At 41.5% G+C, this 20711-nt stretch overlaps 2 protein-coding genes across 2 annotated transcripts in view; both read right to left on the bottom strand.

Moving 5' to 3' along the window:
- Positions 1 to 5955, bottom strand: part of LOC118779877 (tripartite motif-containing protein 35-like) — a 49241-nt gene extending 43286 nt beyond the window's left edge. The window contains exons 1-4 of the mRNA XM_036532203.1: positions 5511 to 5955; positions 3267 to 3362; positions 2938 to 3168; positions 1818 to 1840 (exon numbers count right to left, since the gene is read on the bottom strand). Of these exons, the coding sequence (XP_036388096.1) occupies positions 1818 to 1840; positions 2938 to 3168; positions 3267 to 3362; positions 5511 to 5918 (758 nt within the window). The 5' untranslated portion in view covers positions 5919 to 5955. The remainder of the gene's footprint in view (positions 1 to 1817; positions 1841 to 2937; positions 3169 to 3266; positions 3363 to 5510) is intronic.
- Positions 5956 to 13324: 7369 nt separating this feature from the next.
- Positions 13325 to 17912, bottom strand: LOC118789079 (zinc-binding protein A33-like). Its single transcript, XM_036545426.1, has 6 exons — positions 17529 to 17912; positions 16739 to 16834; positions 16422 to 16652; positions 14506 to 14528; positions 14302 to 14420; positions 13325 to 13881 (listed from the first exon to the last, which is right to left on the bottom strand). Exons 1-6 carry the CDS (start codon positions 17910 to 17912, stop codon positions 13325 to 13327), a joined length of 1410 nt encoding a protein of 469 aa, XP_036401319.1.
- Between the last annotated feature and the right edge of the window lie 2799 nt (positions 17913 to 20711).

Here is a 20711-nt window from a genome sequence, read left to right on the forward strand (position 1 = left end):
TGCTGCTTAACTCCAGTGTATCTCACACTGGTCAGATCATCAGACAGAGAGAGCCAGGGGTTTGCAGTGTTGGGGTCCAGAGTCACAGGAGCTGAAGCATCAATGAGGGATGAAAGTGAAAAATACAAATTTAGACAAAGTACTTTCTTTTAAAAGAAATATAAAGTTTTCTAAACATATGAAATAGCAATATATCAAAGACCTTACTGTATAGAAAATACACTCAGTGACCACTTTATTAGGTGCACCTCTCTAATACTGGGTAGGATCCCCCTTTGCCCCAAGATTGGCCTGAATTCTCCGTGGCATGGATTCAACAAGGTGCTGGAAACATTCTTTAGAAATTCTGCTCCATGCTGACATGATAGCTTCATGTAGTTGCTGCAGATTTGTCGGCTGCACATTCATCCTGCGAATGTCCCGTTTCACCACATCCCAAAGGTGCTCTATTGGACTGAGATCTGGTGACTGTGGAGGCCATCGGAGTACACTGAACTAATTGTCATGTTCCTGGAACCAGTTTGAGATGACACATGCTTTGTGGCATGGCGTGTTATCCTGCTGGAAGTAGCCATTAGAAGATGGGTAGACCATGGTCATGAAGGGATGCAAATGATCAGCAACAATACTCAGGTAGGCTGTGGCATTTAAACGATGCTCAATTGGTATTAAGGCGCCTAATGTGTGCCAAGAAAATGTTCCCCACACCATTACACCACCACCTCCAGCCTGAACTGTTGACACAAGGCAGGATGGATCCATGGAGTCATGTTGTTTATGCCAAATTCTGACCCTACCATCTGCATGTCGCAGCAGAAATTGAGATTCATTAGACCAGGCGATGTTTTTCCAATCATCTACCTTCCAGTTTTGGTGAGCCTGTGCCCACTGTAGCCTCAGTGTCCTGTTCTTAGCTGACAGGAGTGGTACCCGGAGGGGTCTTCTGCTGCTGTAGCCCATCCACCTCAATGTTCAACGTGTTGTGTGTTCAGAAATGCTTTTCTGCATAGCACTGTTGTCACGTGTGGTTATTTGGGTTACTGTCGCCTTCCTGTCAGCTTGGACCAGTCTGGCCATTTTCTTCTGACCTCTGTCATTAACAAGATGTTTTCACCAACAGAATTGCCGCTCGCTGGATGTTTTTTATTTTTCGCACCACTCTCTATACACTCAAGAGACTGCTCTGCATGAAAATCCGAGGATATCAGCAGTTTCTGAAATTGATTTTATGCATTGCTGCCAGATGATTGGCTGGTTAGATAACTGCATAAACGAGCAGGTGTACAGGTGTACCTAATAAAGTGGTCACTGAATGTAATTTACATCATTAAAATCATAATGGCCTCATCCTATCACATTGTCAGACGTAAAATAAAATACAACAACAATAATAACAATAATAGTAATGCATTGAAAGCCACATTGTACTGTGAGGTTGAGCTCTGAATTTTACAGGAGAATCAAATGTGATAAATTAGCATGTATACATACAGCATTATTATCAATTCTTGTGTACTTTATGTTGAGTTGAATATGTGCAGGACTTTATATGCACACATTTACAAAATTATGTATAAATCAATGACCACAGGTCTTTGTACTGCCTCCCCCAGATACTCACTGTACTGCACCATCCCCAGCATCTTCTCCCAGACTCTGAACTTCAGATTTCCCAGGTGTTTGGCCACATCTATCAGCGCCCCTGAAAGCAGCTCTGGATCCTGCAGTGTGCACTGGGCTCTGTAATGACAAGCAGGAGTCACTCATGCTGTGGGGGAGGAGTCAATGCAATGCACCAGTGACTGAAAATTACATACCTCACTGAGGTCTGCTTGTAGTTCTGTAAATGAGGAAAGAGACAAGATTAAAGAATAAGACATGAAAATAAAGTGCTGTGATCTGAAACTGGACCCATCAGAACAGAACAGCAGAAGGCCTCACACCCTGGAGTCAAACACAGAGCTCTGATTCAGTATCTAACAGCACAATCAGCCAAACAGCAGCTACAGTCTTATCATTGCAACACAATGCATCTCAGCACTTCTTTACAAAACCATTCGCATTTGGATCTTGTCTAGAGCATCTCACTTAATTAATTTATACATTCCCTTCATTTAGCAGAGGCCCTTATCCACAGCAACTTCAAGCATAACAGAACAGAAGTGTATCCATTCAAATTGAATGAGCAACAGTGTCAGACCAGGTTAGCAACATTTCCAGAACAATGAATGTGAGCATAATACTATTCAAGCCCTACCACAAGTCAACTTGAGCAAGATGACCAGACAAGCTACGTCAAGTATAATACATCATACATCAGTCACTAGATCACAGAATCCAAAATACATCACAAAACTACACGTAAAATAAACAGCAAATAATACAAGTAGCAGGTGTTAGGGGGTGGGGACTGAGGTGGAATTGAGATGCAGTCTGAAGAGGTGGGTCGTCAGTCTGCAGCAGAAGATTCCACTGTCCTGACCCCCGTGGGGAGTTCATTCCACCACTGAGGGACCAGTACAGACAGGGGTCGTGTCTGAGAAGAGCGACCCCGTCGGGCTGGGACAGTCAGTTGCCCTGTGGATGCAGCGCACAGTGATCTTGATGGAACAAAGAGTTTGAAGAAGGGTCGTAAGTATGAGGGAGCTGTCCCATTCACTGTCACTCACACAAGCCATGTGTGAACACTGCATCAGAAATTCCACTTTCTTCTTCTTCTAGTTATTATATTAGTACTATATTAGTATTTTGCATTCCAAACCACTTGCTACCTGCTGCTGCAAAAGCAGTTCAAGTCAAGCAGCTCAAGCTGCAACAGAAGTTCCACCTGGGCACTGAACCTAAAACCTCCTGGTTACTACCCCACTCATTCAGCACCCCTCCACACTGCTGAAACTGGATTAAACACATGGGTTAGAGAGGCTGCAGTGGGATTACCTTGAGGAATGCTATATCCTCTTCCTTCAGCTCCTGTTCCACTGCACTGATTCTGTCTGAGAGAGAGGAGATCTGCTGCTGAATGATCTTCAGCTTTTCACTCATAGTCTTCCCCTTCTGCTCCTCTTCCTCCCTCAGTGCAGCTAGTCTGGCCTCCTCTTCATCTCGCAGGAACTGGTGGAGCTTCTCAAACTCTGCCTTTATCTGCCTCTCTGTATGCTGGGCCTGAGTCTGCAATTCAAAAACACATTTTTAACCATAAATACTGCTTCTACATGTCTGATTTGTCAAATCTTATAACTAATGTACTCATATACTCATATACTCACCTTGATGTGTTTTGCTGTTTTCTCACATTCTTGTTTCACTTTGGTGAATTTCTCCAGCTTTTCCTTAATAGGATTCAATGCAGTCTTAAGTTTCTCCTGCAATGATATTAACTAGTAAGCACCTATGGAATCACTCCATAAAAACAGCTATTTTTATTGTCATAACACACTGTAAAGACCATATTCTCTCTGAAATGATGAAATGACTAATCAATGGACCAAATAACTGAAAAGAGTAGAGGACACAGTGGGTACCCTCTTTTTGGAATAGTACCTCCTTAGCGAGTGTGTTAGTTAGGGGCCAAGCAGTGAAGCTGCGTAGGCACCCATTGTGTTTGTAGCTTTTCGTATTATTCTTCTTCTTCTGGCTAGGGTGTCTATGGCAGCCCCTAGAACCGTATGGTAAAAAGTTTTGGAATTTGGCACACTGATTGGGGATAGTGCCATGATGCTTTTCACCAGGTTTGATGTCAGTGCCTCGAAAGCTTTAGCACCACCAAGAGGTCAAACCTTTAGGTACGTTTACACACGTAACTTTTGAACTGTATGTCTGATTTTCAAAAATAAGGTACCGTTGGATTCTTTGGATCAAGCCGAGTTCAACGCACCTTCAATTCCGCCGTATTGGATTTTATGAAAAAGTTTAAAATTTTTTCACAGGCCACAAATTTTGTCCAATTTTCACCAAATTTGCTACAGGAGATCTTCAGACCAAGCCTCAAAAAAGTTACCAAAGGATTTTTGATTACAGTGCAGCAACTGTATTACTGTTTGTAAATAAAGGTGTTGCACCATCACATGACTACCTACTCGTAGGTAGGCAGTAGAACCAAGTCCCAAATAACATTTTGTTCATACTCTTCTTTTGTGTCTCATACTATTCATATTTAGTAGTAGAATCATAGTAGAAATGGTACATTACCAGCATTACTTTGGGTTTATTGTGCAATTCTGAAATATGATAGGGAATTATGAAATACTGAATAATCATTAATCTTGTTAAAGGCAATAAATGCAGTGGGATGTTGTGACCTTATTTCATACATGGTGGAAACATGTGAAATCATCACCCTATGTTTTTACTGCAGAAGAATATAGATTTCTGAATGAAAAAACTCCTCCTTCTGTGTCATGCAGTTTGGCTCTTTTCTAACTTTCCTTTTACTATTACAATATTTAAGAATGCACTTCAGATTTTTTATTGCATCATTGTTATATTCTGCAACTGCAAATGCACGTTTTCACAACTGAGAAATGTGGTCAGCCATAGCTGTGGTTTAAAACAATGCTAATAACATGCTTTCGTCACAGCATGCATTACCATGGATACCATGCAATGTGAACTGTTGTACTGTTAAACTAACACATTTTAATCATTTTGTTGTTAATCTTTTGCACATGATTGCAATATTATCATGGTAAAAGTCATCTGTAAAATAAAATATTGTTTCAAAACACAGTTTTGTAGGTAATTTAATTTGCATTTCATCTAGCGAGTCCAGGGGAGCGAAAAGGCCAGACAAGGAATGGAAGTAATTCTGGAACCTGGGAACTGTTGTCCCCCTGAAACGTATCCAGGGAGCCAGAGGAGGTAACCTCAGGAGCTCCTTCTCCCGGAACAACACCTACACCACTGGACCCCCAGCAGATACCCCCCCCCAGAGATCAGCATCTCCCTGCTGGAGTTTAGTCATGTTGCCCTCTAGTGAGGTAAGGGCTTTTGCCCAGGAGACCTGAACTACCTGATAAATCCCCACACAATGGGGGAAAGAGACTTCTGAAGTGAGTTTTTAAACCTCACCAGCTCTTAGGCAAATTTGATTCCCTCTATATCAAGCTCAGGTTGTAGAGGTATGGTGATGTACTTTCAGGAAGGTGCTGGGTGAGACCTTGGTTTGGACAGACACCAGGAATTGGCTGGTCCTGCTAAAACCAAGCGCAACATCCATATGTTTCTCAAAAAATATGTGCAGCTACTTTCTTAAATCTGACTAAAACTCATGAACAACATTGTGTTATGATTTCTCATTTCATTCATATGTCTTTTACATTAGGAATCACCTGATTAGCATGACTGCATTGTTGTATTTCCTGCTACTGGGTCTGTGGTCTGAATTCAACTCGAAAACTGAACTTTTTGTCAGGATGTGCTCTCTGCACATGATTTCATTTCAAATATATCAGATTATATACAGTATTTTGGAACATCACATATTAAGAGTTCTAGAATTTGAAATAAAATACCTTCAGATCCAGTGCAGCCTCTTCTACTGGACAGAGCTGGTGGTTTCTGTGTTTCTTTGAGGTCTGACACACGACACAGACCGCCTCCTGGTCCTCTTCACAGAAGAGCAGAAGTTTCTCTCCATGAAGACTGCAGCGATCTTCACTCTTCTCTGCAGCTTCACTCTTAGTCTTCTGCTTTAAGTACAACTCCACAATGTTTTTTAGAGCCAGGTTAACAGGGGGATCCTCCATAGAGGACTTCCTCCTGCAGATGGGACACTCCCGAAAACTATTCTCTTTCCAGCACTGCTGCAGACAGACTCTACAGAAGCTGTGGCTGCATTTCAGGAGGACAGGGTCCTTGAAGATGTCACAGCACACAGAACAGCAGACCTCCTCTTCCAGAAATGAAGCTTTATCCGCCATTTTACACACTCACTCACACCCTGTTTCTCTCAGCCACGAGTCTTCTATCTCGCTCTTTTTTACTTTCACTTTTATTTTTTACTTTCACTTCTGTAAAAAAAACACACTTCTGTGCTTCAAGAAACTGACAAACCATTTTATCAAAGTACAACATTTCAAAAGGAATGTAGCTCATTTGAGTTTTTTCCTTATTCACAGCTTTTAGAGCACTTGGAATTCTTCAAACATATTTCTGAAAATTTGCAGTAAACCAGACACCAGAAAAGCACTTTAATATACAGTATATCTAGGCATGTCTTTTCTGAATGTGACAGTTACAATTTTGGTCAGTAGATGATGCCAGACTACCACTAAATAAATATGCATTACATATCCAATTTAATCAACATTTGTTTTACACTTGAATAATGTGATTTCTTTTTTCAGTACAAACTCTTTCATTATGATGATCACTGAACCGAGTGAGTTCTGCTTTTAATTTAATTGTGAGTCAAAGTTTAAAGTTCTCCACTCTCAGAAGGAGGGTCCCCACTCATGTCCTGCCTGAGGCAGATATTCAACCCCCTTCTTCCTCATTAGCTGTGGAATGGAACTGTTGTGATGAACTGATGCCTTTATGTGTTATGCCAATCCAACCAGGAGTCTTTTCACTGCCTTTTCCCAGGGTCAGGGAATTTTTCAATGTTTTTGCCAAAATGGCCTAGGTTTTCTTTTTTTTTTAAATTATTATTCTCCCTGTAAAATGCGCTATGTTACATGTACAACTCTTTGTAAAATGCACTATAACAAATAAAACTGTATTGATTGATTGAGTGTTTAGTGAATGCAGAGTATTTCCAGTATTTCCAGGACAAGAACGCCTTTCAGTGCTGGAAATTCAACAACATATTCCTTCTGAAATCAGAAAAGGGCTCTAACATTACCGTACAGTGTAAAGGTTAGGTTGAGTGCAATGGACAATAACGTTTAGAACACAGACCTCACAAAAGCTGTGATGTGGCATGAGCATTTAACGTAATTTAAATCGATAAATGCCATCCTTGTTAACTAAACAATCTCACGCAATCTTTCGCAAGCACACAAACTACAGACAATCTGCGCTGTTTCGCGAGCATACTCATTTACTCCGTTTACGCGATTGGTGTCAATTATTCTGTGAACCATTTGTTTTATTGTTAAGCAAGGAAGATAAAAGGGAACAGACTGAAAGTAATGGCAGATTTAAAGATGTTTCAACTTTCCCTGTTTCCAGGTCACCAGCCGCCATGGAACGCCGTGCGTACGGAGGAGTTCCTCGTCAGTCTTCCGGAGCAGTGGCGGAGTCAGAGGGGTGTCCGGGGTGGCACTGGATACCACTGATACATGATTGGCCACCCTGGGTGCCACCCTAAAATTTCATTCGCTATAACTGGCAGTTTGATGCTGATTGACATCTCATTTCACCCGTGAGCTGTGGAAATATTATCTCTTCCTCGTCCACGATTTGAAAAAGGCGCCGCCGGAAGTCAAAATAAACGATTCTTTCAACAAGAGGTGAAATGAGATGTCAATTAGCATCAAACTGCCAGTAATCGCGAATGAAATTTTAGGGTGGCAGTCAGACCTGCGGTGAAAGCACTATTTTGAAGTAAGTTTTAAGGTTTAGCATCCGGTTTAGGTTTCCTGAAAAACTTTTACGAAAGTTGAGTCGCTGTGTAGATGCATATTGGCAATTTGGCTCCATAACAGACAGTAATCAGATAAGAGAGATCGGTTCCCAATTTAGCCTAACATTATGTTTACAAATGTGCTAGTAATACACGCCACGCATACAATGCATTGACGTAAGTTACATGAAGTAGTCTTGTCTAAGGTTCTTATTTCCCACATGCAAGACTTTACATTTATATAAATTGAATGTCATCTGCCAGGTATCTGCCCACTTTTGGATGCTGTTTAGATCTTCCTGTATTACCTTAGTTGATTCTATACTGTTGGCTAGACCCCCTAGTTTTGTGTCATCTGCAAATTTTACTATGTTACTACTAACCTCTGCATCAAGATCATTTATGTATAAAATAGCAAAGGCCCCAACACCAATCCCTGCGGGACTCCACTTCGTACAGGACCCTGCTCTGATACAATTCCTCCCACAGTTACAGTCTGCTTTCTATTAGACAACCAACTTCGAACCCACTCAGTGATAGCTCCTGTAATTCCTGCAGATGTCATTTTCAACATGAGTCTCTCGTGCGGAACTTTGTCAAATGCCTTTTGAAAGCCCAAATAGATAATATCATAAGCTTGGTTTGAGTCCAGACATGCTGTAGCTTCCTCAAAGAAGTCCAGGAGGTTTGTTAAGCACGACCTCCCTCTGCGTTTGCTACAAATGTACGGAAAGGCATGGTCTCATTCTGGAGATACTTGAGTACCGCTGTACTGTCAGTCCAAAAGATCGACTCTGCAAGATCCAGTTGTCGCTCCCTTCTCAGCACACCATCCATTTTCGTAGCTACTGTCATAGCAGTCACCTCCATACGGGGAATGGTAGGTTGCCTAAGAGGCGCCACTCTGGACTTGCCCATCATAAACACACCATGCGTCTTGTTATTCATGTTTTGCAACAGAAGGTAACTGACTGATCCGTATGCATCTTCACTAGCATCGGCAAAGTGATGCAATTGCGCAAATGTATGATCTCCGAACCCTTCTGGTTTAAGACATCTTGGAACTGACAAGTGTTCCAAAGCAGGGAGACCAGCTAACCATTCAGACCACCGCTTCTTGATGTGCTCTGGTAGGTCGTCATCCCATCCGATCATCAGTCTGCATAAGTCTTGCAGAATCTTCTTTGCCGGCAAAACACTGGGTGCCAGTATGCCTAATGGGTCATAAACTGAACCAACAACTGAAAGAAGTCCTCTTGTAGTAAAAGGGCGATCTCTGATGGTGATCTCAAACTTAAATGTGTCTGACTCAACACACCAATTGAGCCCAAGGGCTCTTTCTAGAGGAAGTTTGTCCTGATCAAGATCTTCATCTCTTCTGCCAGTTCAGACTTTGGAATGGAGTCAAGTACTTTTTGGCTGTTGCTTACCCATTTGTTAAGACGGAAACCTCCTTTGGCACAGATTTCGATGTGATCCTGACACATTGATATAGCTGCTTCATCTGTAGCAACAGATTTCAGGCAGTCGTCCACATAGAAATTCTGTAGCACTGTTTGTACCACTTCGGCTCTGAACTGCCCGCTCTGATCTTCAGCACACTTCCTCAGAGCAAAACTGGCACAGCTAGGCGAGGACGTAGCCCCAAACAAATGTACAGTCATTTTGTGCTCTGTCAAGGCTTGGTTGAAGTCACTACATGTCCACCAAAGGAATCTGAGTAAATCAGAGTCATCATCAGGTACCTTGACCTGGTGAAACATTGCTTCCACATCTGCCATGATCACAACAGGTTCTTGTCTGAATCGAATTACAACACCAATTAGACTGCTGGTCAGGTCTGGACCTTGAAGTAGTTGCTCATTTAGGGATGTGCCCTGATAGGATGCTGTACAGTTGAACAACTCTCAGTTTCTGTTTCACTGGGTGGTACACTGCATGGTGCGGTATACACCACATTTCTCCTTCCTTTTGAATAAGGTCTTCCATGAAAGCTGTGTATTCTTGTTGAAAGCAGGCATTCCTGATTAATTTCCGCCGCAAGTTATGTGCTCGCTGTTTAGCAATCTTGCGATTATTCAGCATGTTGACCATTTTGTTTTTTAGGGGTAAACATGTGGCGTAGTGGCCATCAACTAATTTTGATTACATGACCATGTCCATGAACTGATGGTCTTCTCTATACATTTCTACTTCATCATGTTTTCCTCCCTCAGGGAAATCCATCTTGAACTGTTGAAGCCACAAGTTCTCTAGAGAAGCCACTGATATACGGTTTGCCGTTGTCTTAATCGGTCCTCTCGTATCTGCACGACTGCAGCTTTTCCTTGAGGGTCCGTTCACGGTCCAAACTAGTTTGGTTCTTACTGCATACAGTACATTATTGACGCTGCTCACCACCTCCCACGGCTCCATAGCTTTGGGTACATTTGCTCCAATAAGCAGTCCAATATCGGCTTCAATTTGAGGTAGATGGATTTCTTTAAGGTAAGACCACCTTTCAAGTTCTTTCTGCTGTGGTAAATTTTCTTTACCTACGGGTACTGACCTTTGGGTGAAGACATCTGGAAGATCAATGATCTCATCACCTGATCTCAACTGCTGACCTCCAAGCCAGACACCACGTAAATGCAAAGAGGTTTCTCTTCATTCATAGTTCTCAGCAGTATATCTGTCTTCCTTCCATTGAGCTTTAACTTATCCATTAATGCCTCTGTACAGAACGAGGTGGAGCTCCCTTGGTCCAGAGAGGCATAAGATTGCACCACCACACTTCCTTCTTGGCTTTGACTTGGACAGGAACTATTGCGAGTATGCAGTCGTCTTCTTTCGCCCCAGTAAGCTCATAACCCTCAGACACTGCACAGACAAATGAGCTCAAAACCATTTGACCTTCACAGTTATCAGTCCTCTTCTCTGGTTCAGCAAGCGTGTCCTTTTCTTAATGTGCAGCAGTGTAGGATGAGTTAAGGAACACACCTGACAGCTCACCTTTTCCTTACAGGCCTTGCTCATGTGACCATGCTTCAAGCAGCTAAAACACAGTCCTTTGCCTTGCAAGAATTCCAACTTCTCTTTGTGTGGCTTGCCTTGTAGCTTACTACATGACTCTATGGTGTGCTCACTCTTACAGAAGAGACATGTCTTTGTCGTAGGTGTGATGGGATTCATGTGCTCCATTTGCACTGTGATTTTCTTCTGACTGTCCAACTGTGTGGCACTTGTGGTGAACGACTTCTTGATTCCACCTCTTTTCTTCACCTTGTGATCTCCTTGTTTAGTTGTGGATCCTTTAGCAGTTGTGCTATGCTTTATGTCACCAAAGACTGGGTGAAGTGCAATTTTGGCCTGTTTATTAATAAACTCAACCAGATCTTTAAACCTGACTCTCTTGTCACATTGCTCCTGTACACCACACACGACAGCTCTCCACCTTTCACGTAGCTTGTATAGAAGCTTTGCTACTGTAGCCTTCAAGTTTGTAACATTATATAGTTCTTCCATGTAACTTCAGTCATGGTGTTACAGCATGCTGTCAGAAAGAGTGAAAAGGCATTTAAAGCTTCTCCATCCTCTGGCTTGAGAGGTATTAAAACCTTGTTCATGTAGGCTGCAGCGATCTTGTAATCATTCCCAAAATGCTCTTTGAGCAGCCGTTTGGCTCAGTGATAACCTACTGTATATCTGAGATCATATGAAGACAACTTTTTACTAGCTCTTTAGGCTGACCACTAGCGTACTGCTCTAGGAAATAAAGATGGTCCTTAAAGCTTTCAGTGCGGGATTCTACTCCTTGCTCAAAGGCTCTTACGAAAAGATTGTAATCTAAAGGATCACCACTGAAAATAGGGATGTCTAATGGTGGCAAGGTCATCATTCTTTGCTGCTTCACCATCAACCCCATAATGTTATTCTGGCGGGTCGTGACATTGCAGAGTGTTTCTACTGCATGATCATCTGCCACAAAGTTGCTAGATTGACATACTCCAGCGGGTACTCCTGGTGTGGGTTAAGCTGTCCGGCGGTTTTGTGGTTAAAACATAGGGTGTGTTAGAGGAGGAGAGAGTGGGAGCACAAGAGGACAAGAAACATACTGTACAGGGAACTGTAAGTGAGAAATGAGCTCACTGAGGAATGATTCATTTTATCATTCATGTGGTCAATGTGTGTGATCCAGGTAATCTTTTAATTCTACATGTGTTGCATCACCCTTTTCATACAGCTATACAAACCTCAGAAATCTTTAGAAACCTACCTCACTTAGCCTTAGAAAGCTACCTTAGAAATCTACCTCACTTAGTCTTAGAAACCTCCCTTAAAAATCTACTTCACGTCAGATTTGACCACACAGCTTTCAGGTCCAGTACTCTAACCACTGCAGGGCACTGAATTCCCCTAAACTCGATAAGAGGCTCTTCGGCCACAAAGTTGCTTGTTACAGCGACAACGAATGACCAAAACAGGAGCGATTTAAAGTCCTCTGAGGTACAAGCAATGTTTTAGGCCAGCGTTTTAGGTTATAGTATAGTGGATCAACAGAACAGCAAGAATGGGGGTGCGTTGAGTGGGAAGGGTGTAGGATTGGGGGGGGGGGGGGGGGGTGTTGAGCATTCCTCCCTCCCTCCCTCCCTTTTTAGAGGTGAAGTAAATAAATGCCCTCATATGCCATTTGAAACTTTAACATTACAAGCTATAGTGTGTGAAGAGAATTTAAATGAAAGCTGTTTCCCTTGTTTAGAGGTTGAAGAGATTTTAAAGTGGAGTGCAAATGGACCTTTTTAATCCTGCCTCTGGCCAGTAAGTCTGACACACAACAGCCTTCTGGTCATCTTCCCAGAAGAGCAGAAGTTCCTCTCCTTGAAGATTGCAGTGAGCTTCACTTTGAGTCTCCTGCATTATTTAGTGTGGTGTCTGACACCAAGAAATGCATGTAAGGGTTGATACATGAAAAAAAAACATGAGTATTTACATTGATGCAAGTTGAGATACTTGCTGAGATGTTATAACGTCATGGTTTGATTGTGATTGGCTAGATGTAAAAGTATATAAGTGTGAAGGTGTTGGGTCACGCCTTCTTTTTCCTGCTACAGTGAGTTGAGCAGATTGTGTTGGAACAGAGTTAAAATAAACCAACTAATTCTACCACTGTCAAGTTTCATTGCAAATATCCTTAAAAGAACCAGATATGGTTGGATATATCGGACATAACAAGGAGGACTCATCAATGTGAGGTCTAGGTTTCATAGAGGGACTTCCTCCTGTAGATGGGAAACTCCCAAGAGCTCTTCTCTTCCCAGCACTGCTGCAGACAGATTCTACATAAGCTGTGGCTGCATTTCAGGAGGACAGGGTCCTTGAAGGTCTCACAGCACACAGGACAACAGAGCTCCTCTTCTGCCATTTTAAACATTCATTTACAGTCTCACTCACTAACTTTAAACTTTATTTCTAACTTTTTGCAAAGTATAGCGTTACAAATACCTTTGTGAAAAGTACTGGTAATGTTATCAACATGTCACAAATGGAAAATTTCATCTCAGCCTGATTATAGCACAGACTTTTACAGTTTCTTGCTTGGGTGCGAAGTGCACTCACACACACACAGAGTACACACGCACACGCCCTCCCCCATACACACACACTCCCCCCACACACATACACCCCCACACAACACCCCCCCCCACACACACACCCACATCCACACAACACCCCTCCACACACACAGAGAAGAAGAGAAGATAATGTCACTTTTTCAATTATTCAATGGGATGACATCACTGTTACGGACGCCTTCACTGGGTAGATCTGCAGGACTCCAGGGTTACTGCCATCTTTATTTACATAGGGAGAGAAATATGGGAAGAGTCTCTCAGTAAATGTGTCTTTGAAAGTGTAGATGTGTGACATGTCGCTGGGGTCATAGAAGGACACCTCCCCCCTGTCATAGTCCAGCTGCACTCTGATCCTCTGGGGTTTCCTCTTCAGTGTGAGGCGTGTACCTCCTGATGCTATATACTCATCCCCATTCCTCAGCACTATAACCCAGAATCCATCCTCTGGGCTGCATGTGATCTTCCCCTTCCTGTTGATGGACCCTTTAGCCACTCCTACGTCCCACTCAGGTTTGTTGCCCACCTCCACCTCCCAGCTGTGTTTTCCTGAGGTAAACCCCTCAGAGCCCAACACACTCGCACAGTAATCAAACCTCTCTGGGTTGTCAGGAAGCTGCTGTTTAACTCCAGTGTTTCTCACACTGGTCAGATCTTCAGACATAGAGAGTTTGGGATGTGCAGTGTTTGGGTCCAGAGTCACAGTAGCTGAAGCATCAATGAGGGGAAAAAAGTGAAAAATACAAATTTAGAAAAAGTACTTCCATTTAAAAGAATCAGTAATATATTTCATATGTTTTAAAAACTTCTATCAAAGACCTTACTGTATAGAGAATAATTTACATAAGTGCAATAATATTCGCCTCATCTTATCACATTGGCAGATGTAAAATAGAATACAACAACAATAATAATAATAATAAATTCAAAGACATTAAAGGCTGCACTATACTGAATTTTACATGAGAGTCAAACGTTATAAATTAGCATGTTTACGTACACTCATTATCAATTCTTATGTACTTTATTTTGAGTTGCATATATGCAGGAGTTCATATACAAACATTTACAAAATTATGTACAAATCAATGACCACAGGTCTTTGTACTGCCTCCCCCAGATACTCACTGTACTGCAGCATCCCCAGCAACTTCTCCCAGACTCTGAACTTCAGATTGCCCAGGTGTTTGGCCACATCTATCAGCGCCCCTGAAAGCAGCTCTGGATCCTGCAGTGTGCACTGGGCTCTGTAATGACAAGCAGGAGTCACTCATGCTGTGGGGAAGGAGTCAATGCAATGCACCAGAGATTGACAGACTGAAAATTACATACCTCACTGAGGTCTGCTTGTAGTTCTGTAAATGAAGAGACAGAAGTGATTAAAGTGATTAGAGTTAGACATAAAAATAAAATGCTGTGATCTGAAACTGAACCCATCAGAACAGAACAGCCTTACACCATGGGGTCAGACACAGAGCTCTGATTCAGTATCTAACAGCACAATCAGCCAGACAGCATCTATTCTACAGTCTTATCATTGCAACACAATGCACCTGAGCACTTCCATACAATCATAAAAATTTCAATTCATGTAGCGATTCCTACAGCACATTCATCTGTTCATGTTGGATGGTCCTTTCTAGGCTGATGATGAAATATTGTGAAACAATATATCATGATACATAAACATGATAATACATTCGCATTACATTTACATTTATTCATTTGGCAGATGCTTTTATCCAAAGCGACTTACAAGTGAGGTACAATAATACATATCATGGAGGTGATTCAGTCCTTTCTAGGCTTGTGATGAAATATTGTGAAACAACATATCGTGATACAAAAACGTGATAATACACATCGTGGAGCTGATGCAGCAGGTTTCCAATTTCAGCTACAATCTGTTCCTTCTGATTATGCTCCTAATATCCGCAGAATATATCCAACATTCACTCTCTTTGGTTCTGAACAGCAGAGGGCATAAAAAAAACAAATAAACTTGTTTAGCCATGCTGTATGGCTTGCAAAGGGAAAGGGCAAATCTTTAAATCAGAAATATTTAAAAAGAGATTCCATAATTTGCATTTCAATCAATCAATCAATCAATCAATCTTTGAAAGGGCTCACAGCAGAGTGCTTAGGAAACATGACTGATGCTGCTGCTGGATCCATTATCAGAAGTGAGACCTGTTTTCAGTCTTGGTATCATGTTGAATTTGATCTTGTTCATCTCAGCATGAGGCCAGATCCTAACTCTGTAAATCATGTAAATATGCCAGGCCCAGCCATGCTGCAGCTGGTAAAAAAATTCTAATGCAGGAATTTTAACTAAATCTGACAGGAGGAACCAACTCATTTCCATCCTTGCACAGGCTACAGGTTGCTTTTATAATTAATAAGAATTTATTTGAATATTTACTTAAATTATTATAAGGCATTGCATGGAGTAGACCCTGACTACATCTCTGAGCTCCTGATTCTCTCTGTACCACAATGGGCTCTCAGGTCTATATATGAAGGGTTTATTAGAGTTCCTATGACCGGCATTAAGCCAAAGGGTGACCAAGTGTTCTCTGTGCAGCCCCAACACTATGGGATGCTTTACCAGAAGATGTTAGATCTGCACAGGCTGTGTCAATGCTTAAATCTCTTTCAAAAACCTATTTATTTAGAGTTGATTTCCATTCTCTGTAATAATTTTTATTATATCTACTTATCTAGTATTGTCCACTGTTTGATTAGTGCTTTTATTTTTCCTGTAAATGTGCTGATCACTTCCTCCTTATTTTCAATGTAATTTTACTTAATTTGAAAAGTACTTTGGAAGCTCTGCATGAAAACTGTATGAGAAATCAATTTTCTTCTTTGTCTATTAATGATTATTATATTAGCAGGCTATTGCATTCCAACCTGCTCCCTACTTGTTGCTCTCAGATACACTGATCCCTGATCAGTGATCCGCACATGAGGCTGATGGTCACTGTGGGAGCAGAAAGAGTGACTGCACATTAAGATTATAGAAATACTGCAGACTGATATTTATGGGTAATTAATTTGTTTGCAGAAACTTGTCCTAGCTGCCTTACATTGCTCATATATTTACTCATAGCTCACACTGCTGGGTATTTACTGAACCTGTTCAGGTGCAGTCCCTCAAGCTGTTACAACCCCAGCTCCTTCAGCACCCCTCCACACTGCTGAAACTGGATTAAACATGTGGGTTAGAGAGGCTGCAGTGGGATTACCTTGAGGAATGCTATATCCTCTTCCTTCAGCTCCTGTTCCACTGCACTGATTCTGTCTGAGAGAGAGGAGATCTGCTCCTGAATGATCTTCAGCTTTTCACTCATAGTCTTCCCCTTCTGCTCCTCTTCCTCCCTCAGTGCAGCTAGTCTGGCCTCCTCTTCATCTCGCAGGAACTGGTGGAGCTTCTCAAACTCTGCCTTTATCTGCCTCTCTGTGTTCTGGGCCTGAGTCTGCAATTCAAAAACACATTTTTAACCATAAATACTGCTTATTCATGTCTGAGTTGTTAAATTGTATAACTAATTCAGATACTCACCTTGATGTGTTTTGCTGTTTTTTCACATTCTTGTTTCACTTTAGTGAATTTCTCCAGCTTTTCCTTAATAGGATTCAGTGCAGTCTTAAGTTTCTCCTGCAATGATATTAACTAGTAAGCACCTATGGAATCACTCCATAAAAACAGCTATTTTTATTGACATAACACACGGTAAAGACCATATTCTCTTTGAAATGATGAAATGACTAATCAAAGGACCAAATAACTGAAAACAGTAGAGGAGACAGTGGGTACCCTCTATTTGGAATAGTACCTCTTTGTGTTAGTTGTTTTTTGGCCTCTTACTGACATCAACACTTTGAGTGGCAGGTCTGTTTTGGTAACTGTGTTGAATTATGTGTAAAATGGGACAGGCAGTGATGCAGTTTTGCAGAAGGAGAGATCCTCCTCAGTTTCCTCAACAGCAGCAAACGGTACAGCAACTGCATTACTGTTTGTGTATAAAGGTGTTGCACCATCACATGACTACCTACTGGTAGGTAGGCAGTAGAACCATGTCCCAAATAACATTTTGTTCATACACTTCTTTTGTGTCTCATACTATTCGTATTTCATTTACATTAGGAATCACCTGATTAGCATGACTGTATGATGAAATATAATACAGGTTGTACTGGATTGTTGTATTTCCTGGTAGTGTGACTGTTCTTAATTCAACCCAAAACTTAAGTTTCTATCAGGGTTTGCTCTCTCCACACAATTTAATTTCACAAACATTAGATTATACACTATGTCGCATATTAGAGAACTGATATTTGAAACAGTTTACCTTCAAGTCCAGCACAGCCTCTTCCACTGGACAGAACTGGTGGGTTCTGTGATTTTTTGAAGTCTGACACACGACACAGACCGCTTCCTGGTCCTCCTCACAGAAGAATAAAAGTTTCTCTCCATGAAGACTGCAGCGAGCTTTAGTCTTCTGCTTTAAGTAAGACTCCACAATGTTTTTTAAAACCAGATTCAGAGGAGGCTCCTCCATAGAGGCTTTCCTCCTGCAGATAGGACACTCCCGAGATCTCTTCTCTTCCCAGCACTGCTGCAGACAGACTCTACAGAAGTTGTGGCTGCATTTCAGGACTACAGGGTCCTTGAAGATTTCACAGCACACAGAACAGCAGAGCTCCTCTTCAGGATATAAAGATTTATCCGCCATTTTACAGACGCGGTCACAACTGTGGAATCACACTCTACAACTTTTTTACTTTCACTTCTGTGAATAAACACACCCCCTTTGCTTCTGGAACTGGGCAAACCTTTTGATCAAAGTACAACATTTAAAAAGGAATGTAGCTCATGTGAGGTTTTTCCTTACTCACAGCTCTTGGGGCACTTGGAATTCTTCAAACATATTTCTGAAAATTTGCAGTAAACCAGACACCAGAAAAGCGGTTTAATATACAATATACTGTATCTAGGCATGTCTCTTCTGAATGTGACAGTTGCAATGTTGGTCAATAGATGGTGCCAGAGTACCACTAAATAATTTCTAAACATGCATTACATATGCAATCGAATCAACATTTGTTTTACGCTTGAATAACGTGGTTTCCCTTTTTCAGTACAAACTCTTTCATTATGATGATCACTGAATTGAGTGAGTTCTGCTTTTAATTTAATTGTGAGTCAGAGTTTAAAGTTCTCCACTCTCAGAAGGAGGGTTCCCACTCATGTCCTGCCTGAGGCCGATATTCAACCCCCCCTCCACCTCATTGGCTGTAGAATGGAACTGTTGGGATGTACTGATGCCTTTATGTGTCATGCTAATCCAGCCAATGCTACTTTTACATTATTTCCCAGGAGTCTTTTTACTACATTTTCCAGGGTCATGGAGTAAAATTTCCATTTTTACCCCAAAATGGCCAAGGCTTTCTGTTTTTCTTTTTTTTCCTCCTGGAACATGTGACAATGTTGATTGTAAAAATGCACTATAACAAACAAAATTGGATCGATTGATTGAGTGTTTAGTGAATGCAGAGTATCTCCAGCTCCTCCATGGAGGCCAGGACTCTCCATCATTACACGCTCCTCTACTTGATCACTCCTCACCTTATTCTGCTCCCTGTGCTGCACTGAGCCTCTGACACACTCAATGCATTTACGTGTAATTGCACAAACACAGTTTCCTATTGATTCTGAGTCTAATCCCACTGACTCCAGCACCTTTGTCTCCAGACATCCCATAATTCCTTTCTGGAGGCTTGGAATGTGGTGGAACTCACGACTCCTGTAGAGTGATCAGGGTAGGTGGAGCAGGCAGTGTCAACCAAAATGTGGGAGAAGTCACAAAATTATGCAAACTTTTCGTTTCACGTAACTAATCTGCTTCAGACATTTTCAAATACCTTTAAAGGTGTTGTCGGACAGCAATTCCATCTATGCTGTATATTTAACTAATAACAATGCAAGTATTTTATCAAAGGGATTCCTTCTGACTCAATGGTTGACTCTGTGCCACGTGTATCAGCTGACTGTTCTGCTGTAGGGAGCCAGAGGGAGCCAGATCCCTGTTATGTGACTCCTCGCAGCACTTTTATTCCTGATTTCTTCACGGTACTGTCTATTGTGATAGTCTAAATGCCAGTAAGACCCAGTAATTTCATGTATACAGCTGATTGAAGCTCTAGCAAAGCAAACATTATATCAAAGAGTCTCCCACTGTCTCAGTGGATGTTTCTCCTTTACAGAACATGCACGAATATGCAGGACTTAAGCACATCAGACAGGTCTGGGAGGTCCATGCTCTCAGAGTCAAGTACTACACTTAAATCCATTGATTTTGTTACTCTGTTTTTTCCTAAATGAATCTCAGGAACTGACTGTAGTACTTCTCTCCAGTGCCTTAATGGTAAGCAGAGACAGTGATATTCAGGGAGAGACAGACAGCTGGAGTCTCCCCCAGAATCTGTCTGCACACATACAGGGCTCCCAGAAGAGTAAAAGAGCATTTACTTCACAGTTTGTGTGATGAAACAGTGCGAAACCCCTACCTACCACAACCCTATTCCTGCACATCTGTCCAGCGTTTCTACGGAAAACACCAGTCAAAACACAGACAAACAATGAGAAAGATTTGGGTAAAACAACCAAAAACAAGCAAAATTTATTTTGGCAAGATGAGGAGGATCACTGGGACATTAACATTTATACAGTGCTGCATGGTCATGTTACACTCCCAAACAATACCAAAATATCTATAATATCTATAATCAGATAGCTGTTGAAATATGAAATAACTGTAGACTGGTTTAGTGTGTGATTACAACTGTCATTGTACCTTTTTTGATCATTGAATACGGTAGTAGTAGTCTGAATTGCCACTTGGTTACCCTTAAGATTGTTAGACAATGACATTATACAGTAAAATCTCTGGTTTGACATTGTTTTTCTGTGAAAAGATAAAAATTTGGACAGACGAGAAAAAAAAGCTGGTGGAAGTAGAGGAAAAACCCTCTCTTAAACTACATAACACAAAATTAGTTATTCAAGCAGAATCTCCAGCTGTTGGCAAGAGATTGATAAAAGTCCAGGTAACTAATTTCACTTGCCTTTGTCATTAACAATGAAATGAAGCAACATGACATTGATTTTAAAGATCAGTCCTCTGGTTATGGAGAGTAAATTGTGTTTTTCTCTCGTTGACTTACTGGGAAGACCTTTTGGAATGATGCACGTTGATTTGATTGCCAGAGAAATACTAAAAGGCTGATTTGATTAAATTCATTTGTAGCTGGGTTTCCTTGCATGGTGTCTACAGAAGAACGAGGCCACCTGCTGGCTCACAGCTGAAATTGCTCCCTGCATCGTTCCCTGGCTAATCATTCCATAAATGATGGAATCATGTAGTTTAGTCTGTTTCTTACTTTTTCTAGAATTTATTGCCTCTGATATGAATCCCCTACTAAAGTGTGCCTTGTAAACAATCGTGCAGTCAGATTCTAATCTTTTTGTGACT

Source organism: Megalops cyprinoides, chromosome 1, assembly GCF_013368585.1.
Source record: "Megalops cyprinoides isolate fMegCyp1 chromosome 1, fMegCyp1.pri, whole genome shotgun sequence".
Classification (NCBI taxonomy): Eukaryota; Metazoa; Chordata; class Actinopteri; order Elopiformes; family Megalopidae; genus Megalops; species Megalops cyprinoides.

What these genes read in the sequence shown, in the direction of transcription:
- LOC118789079 (XM_036545426.1), bottom strand. Translation starts at nt 17,912, where the DNA reads ATGGCGGATAAATCTTTATATCCTGAAGAGGAGCTCTGCTGTTCTGTG. An exon ending in AGGCTGTGCTGGACTTGAAG is followed by an intron (nt 16,835 to 17,528) that starts GTAAACTGTTTC and finishes ATATCATTGCAG; the next exon opens with GAGAAACTTAAGACTGCACT. An exon ending in TACAAGCAGACCTCAGTGAG is followed by an intron (nt 14,421 to 14,505) that starts GTATGTAATTTT and finishes TTGTCATTACAG; the next exon opens with AGCCCAGTGCACACTGCAGG.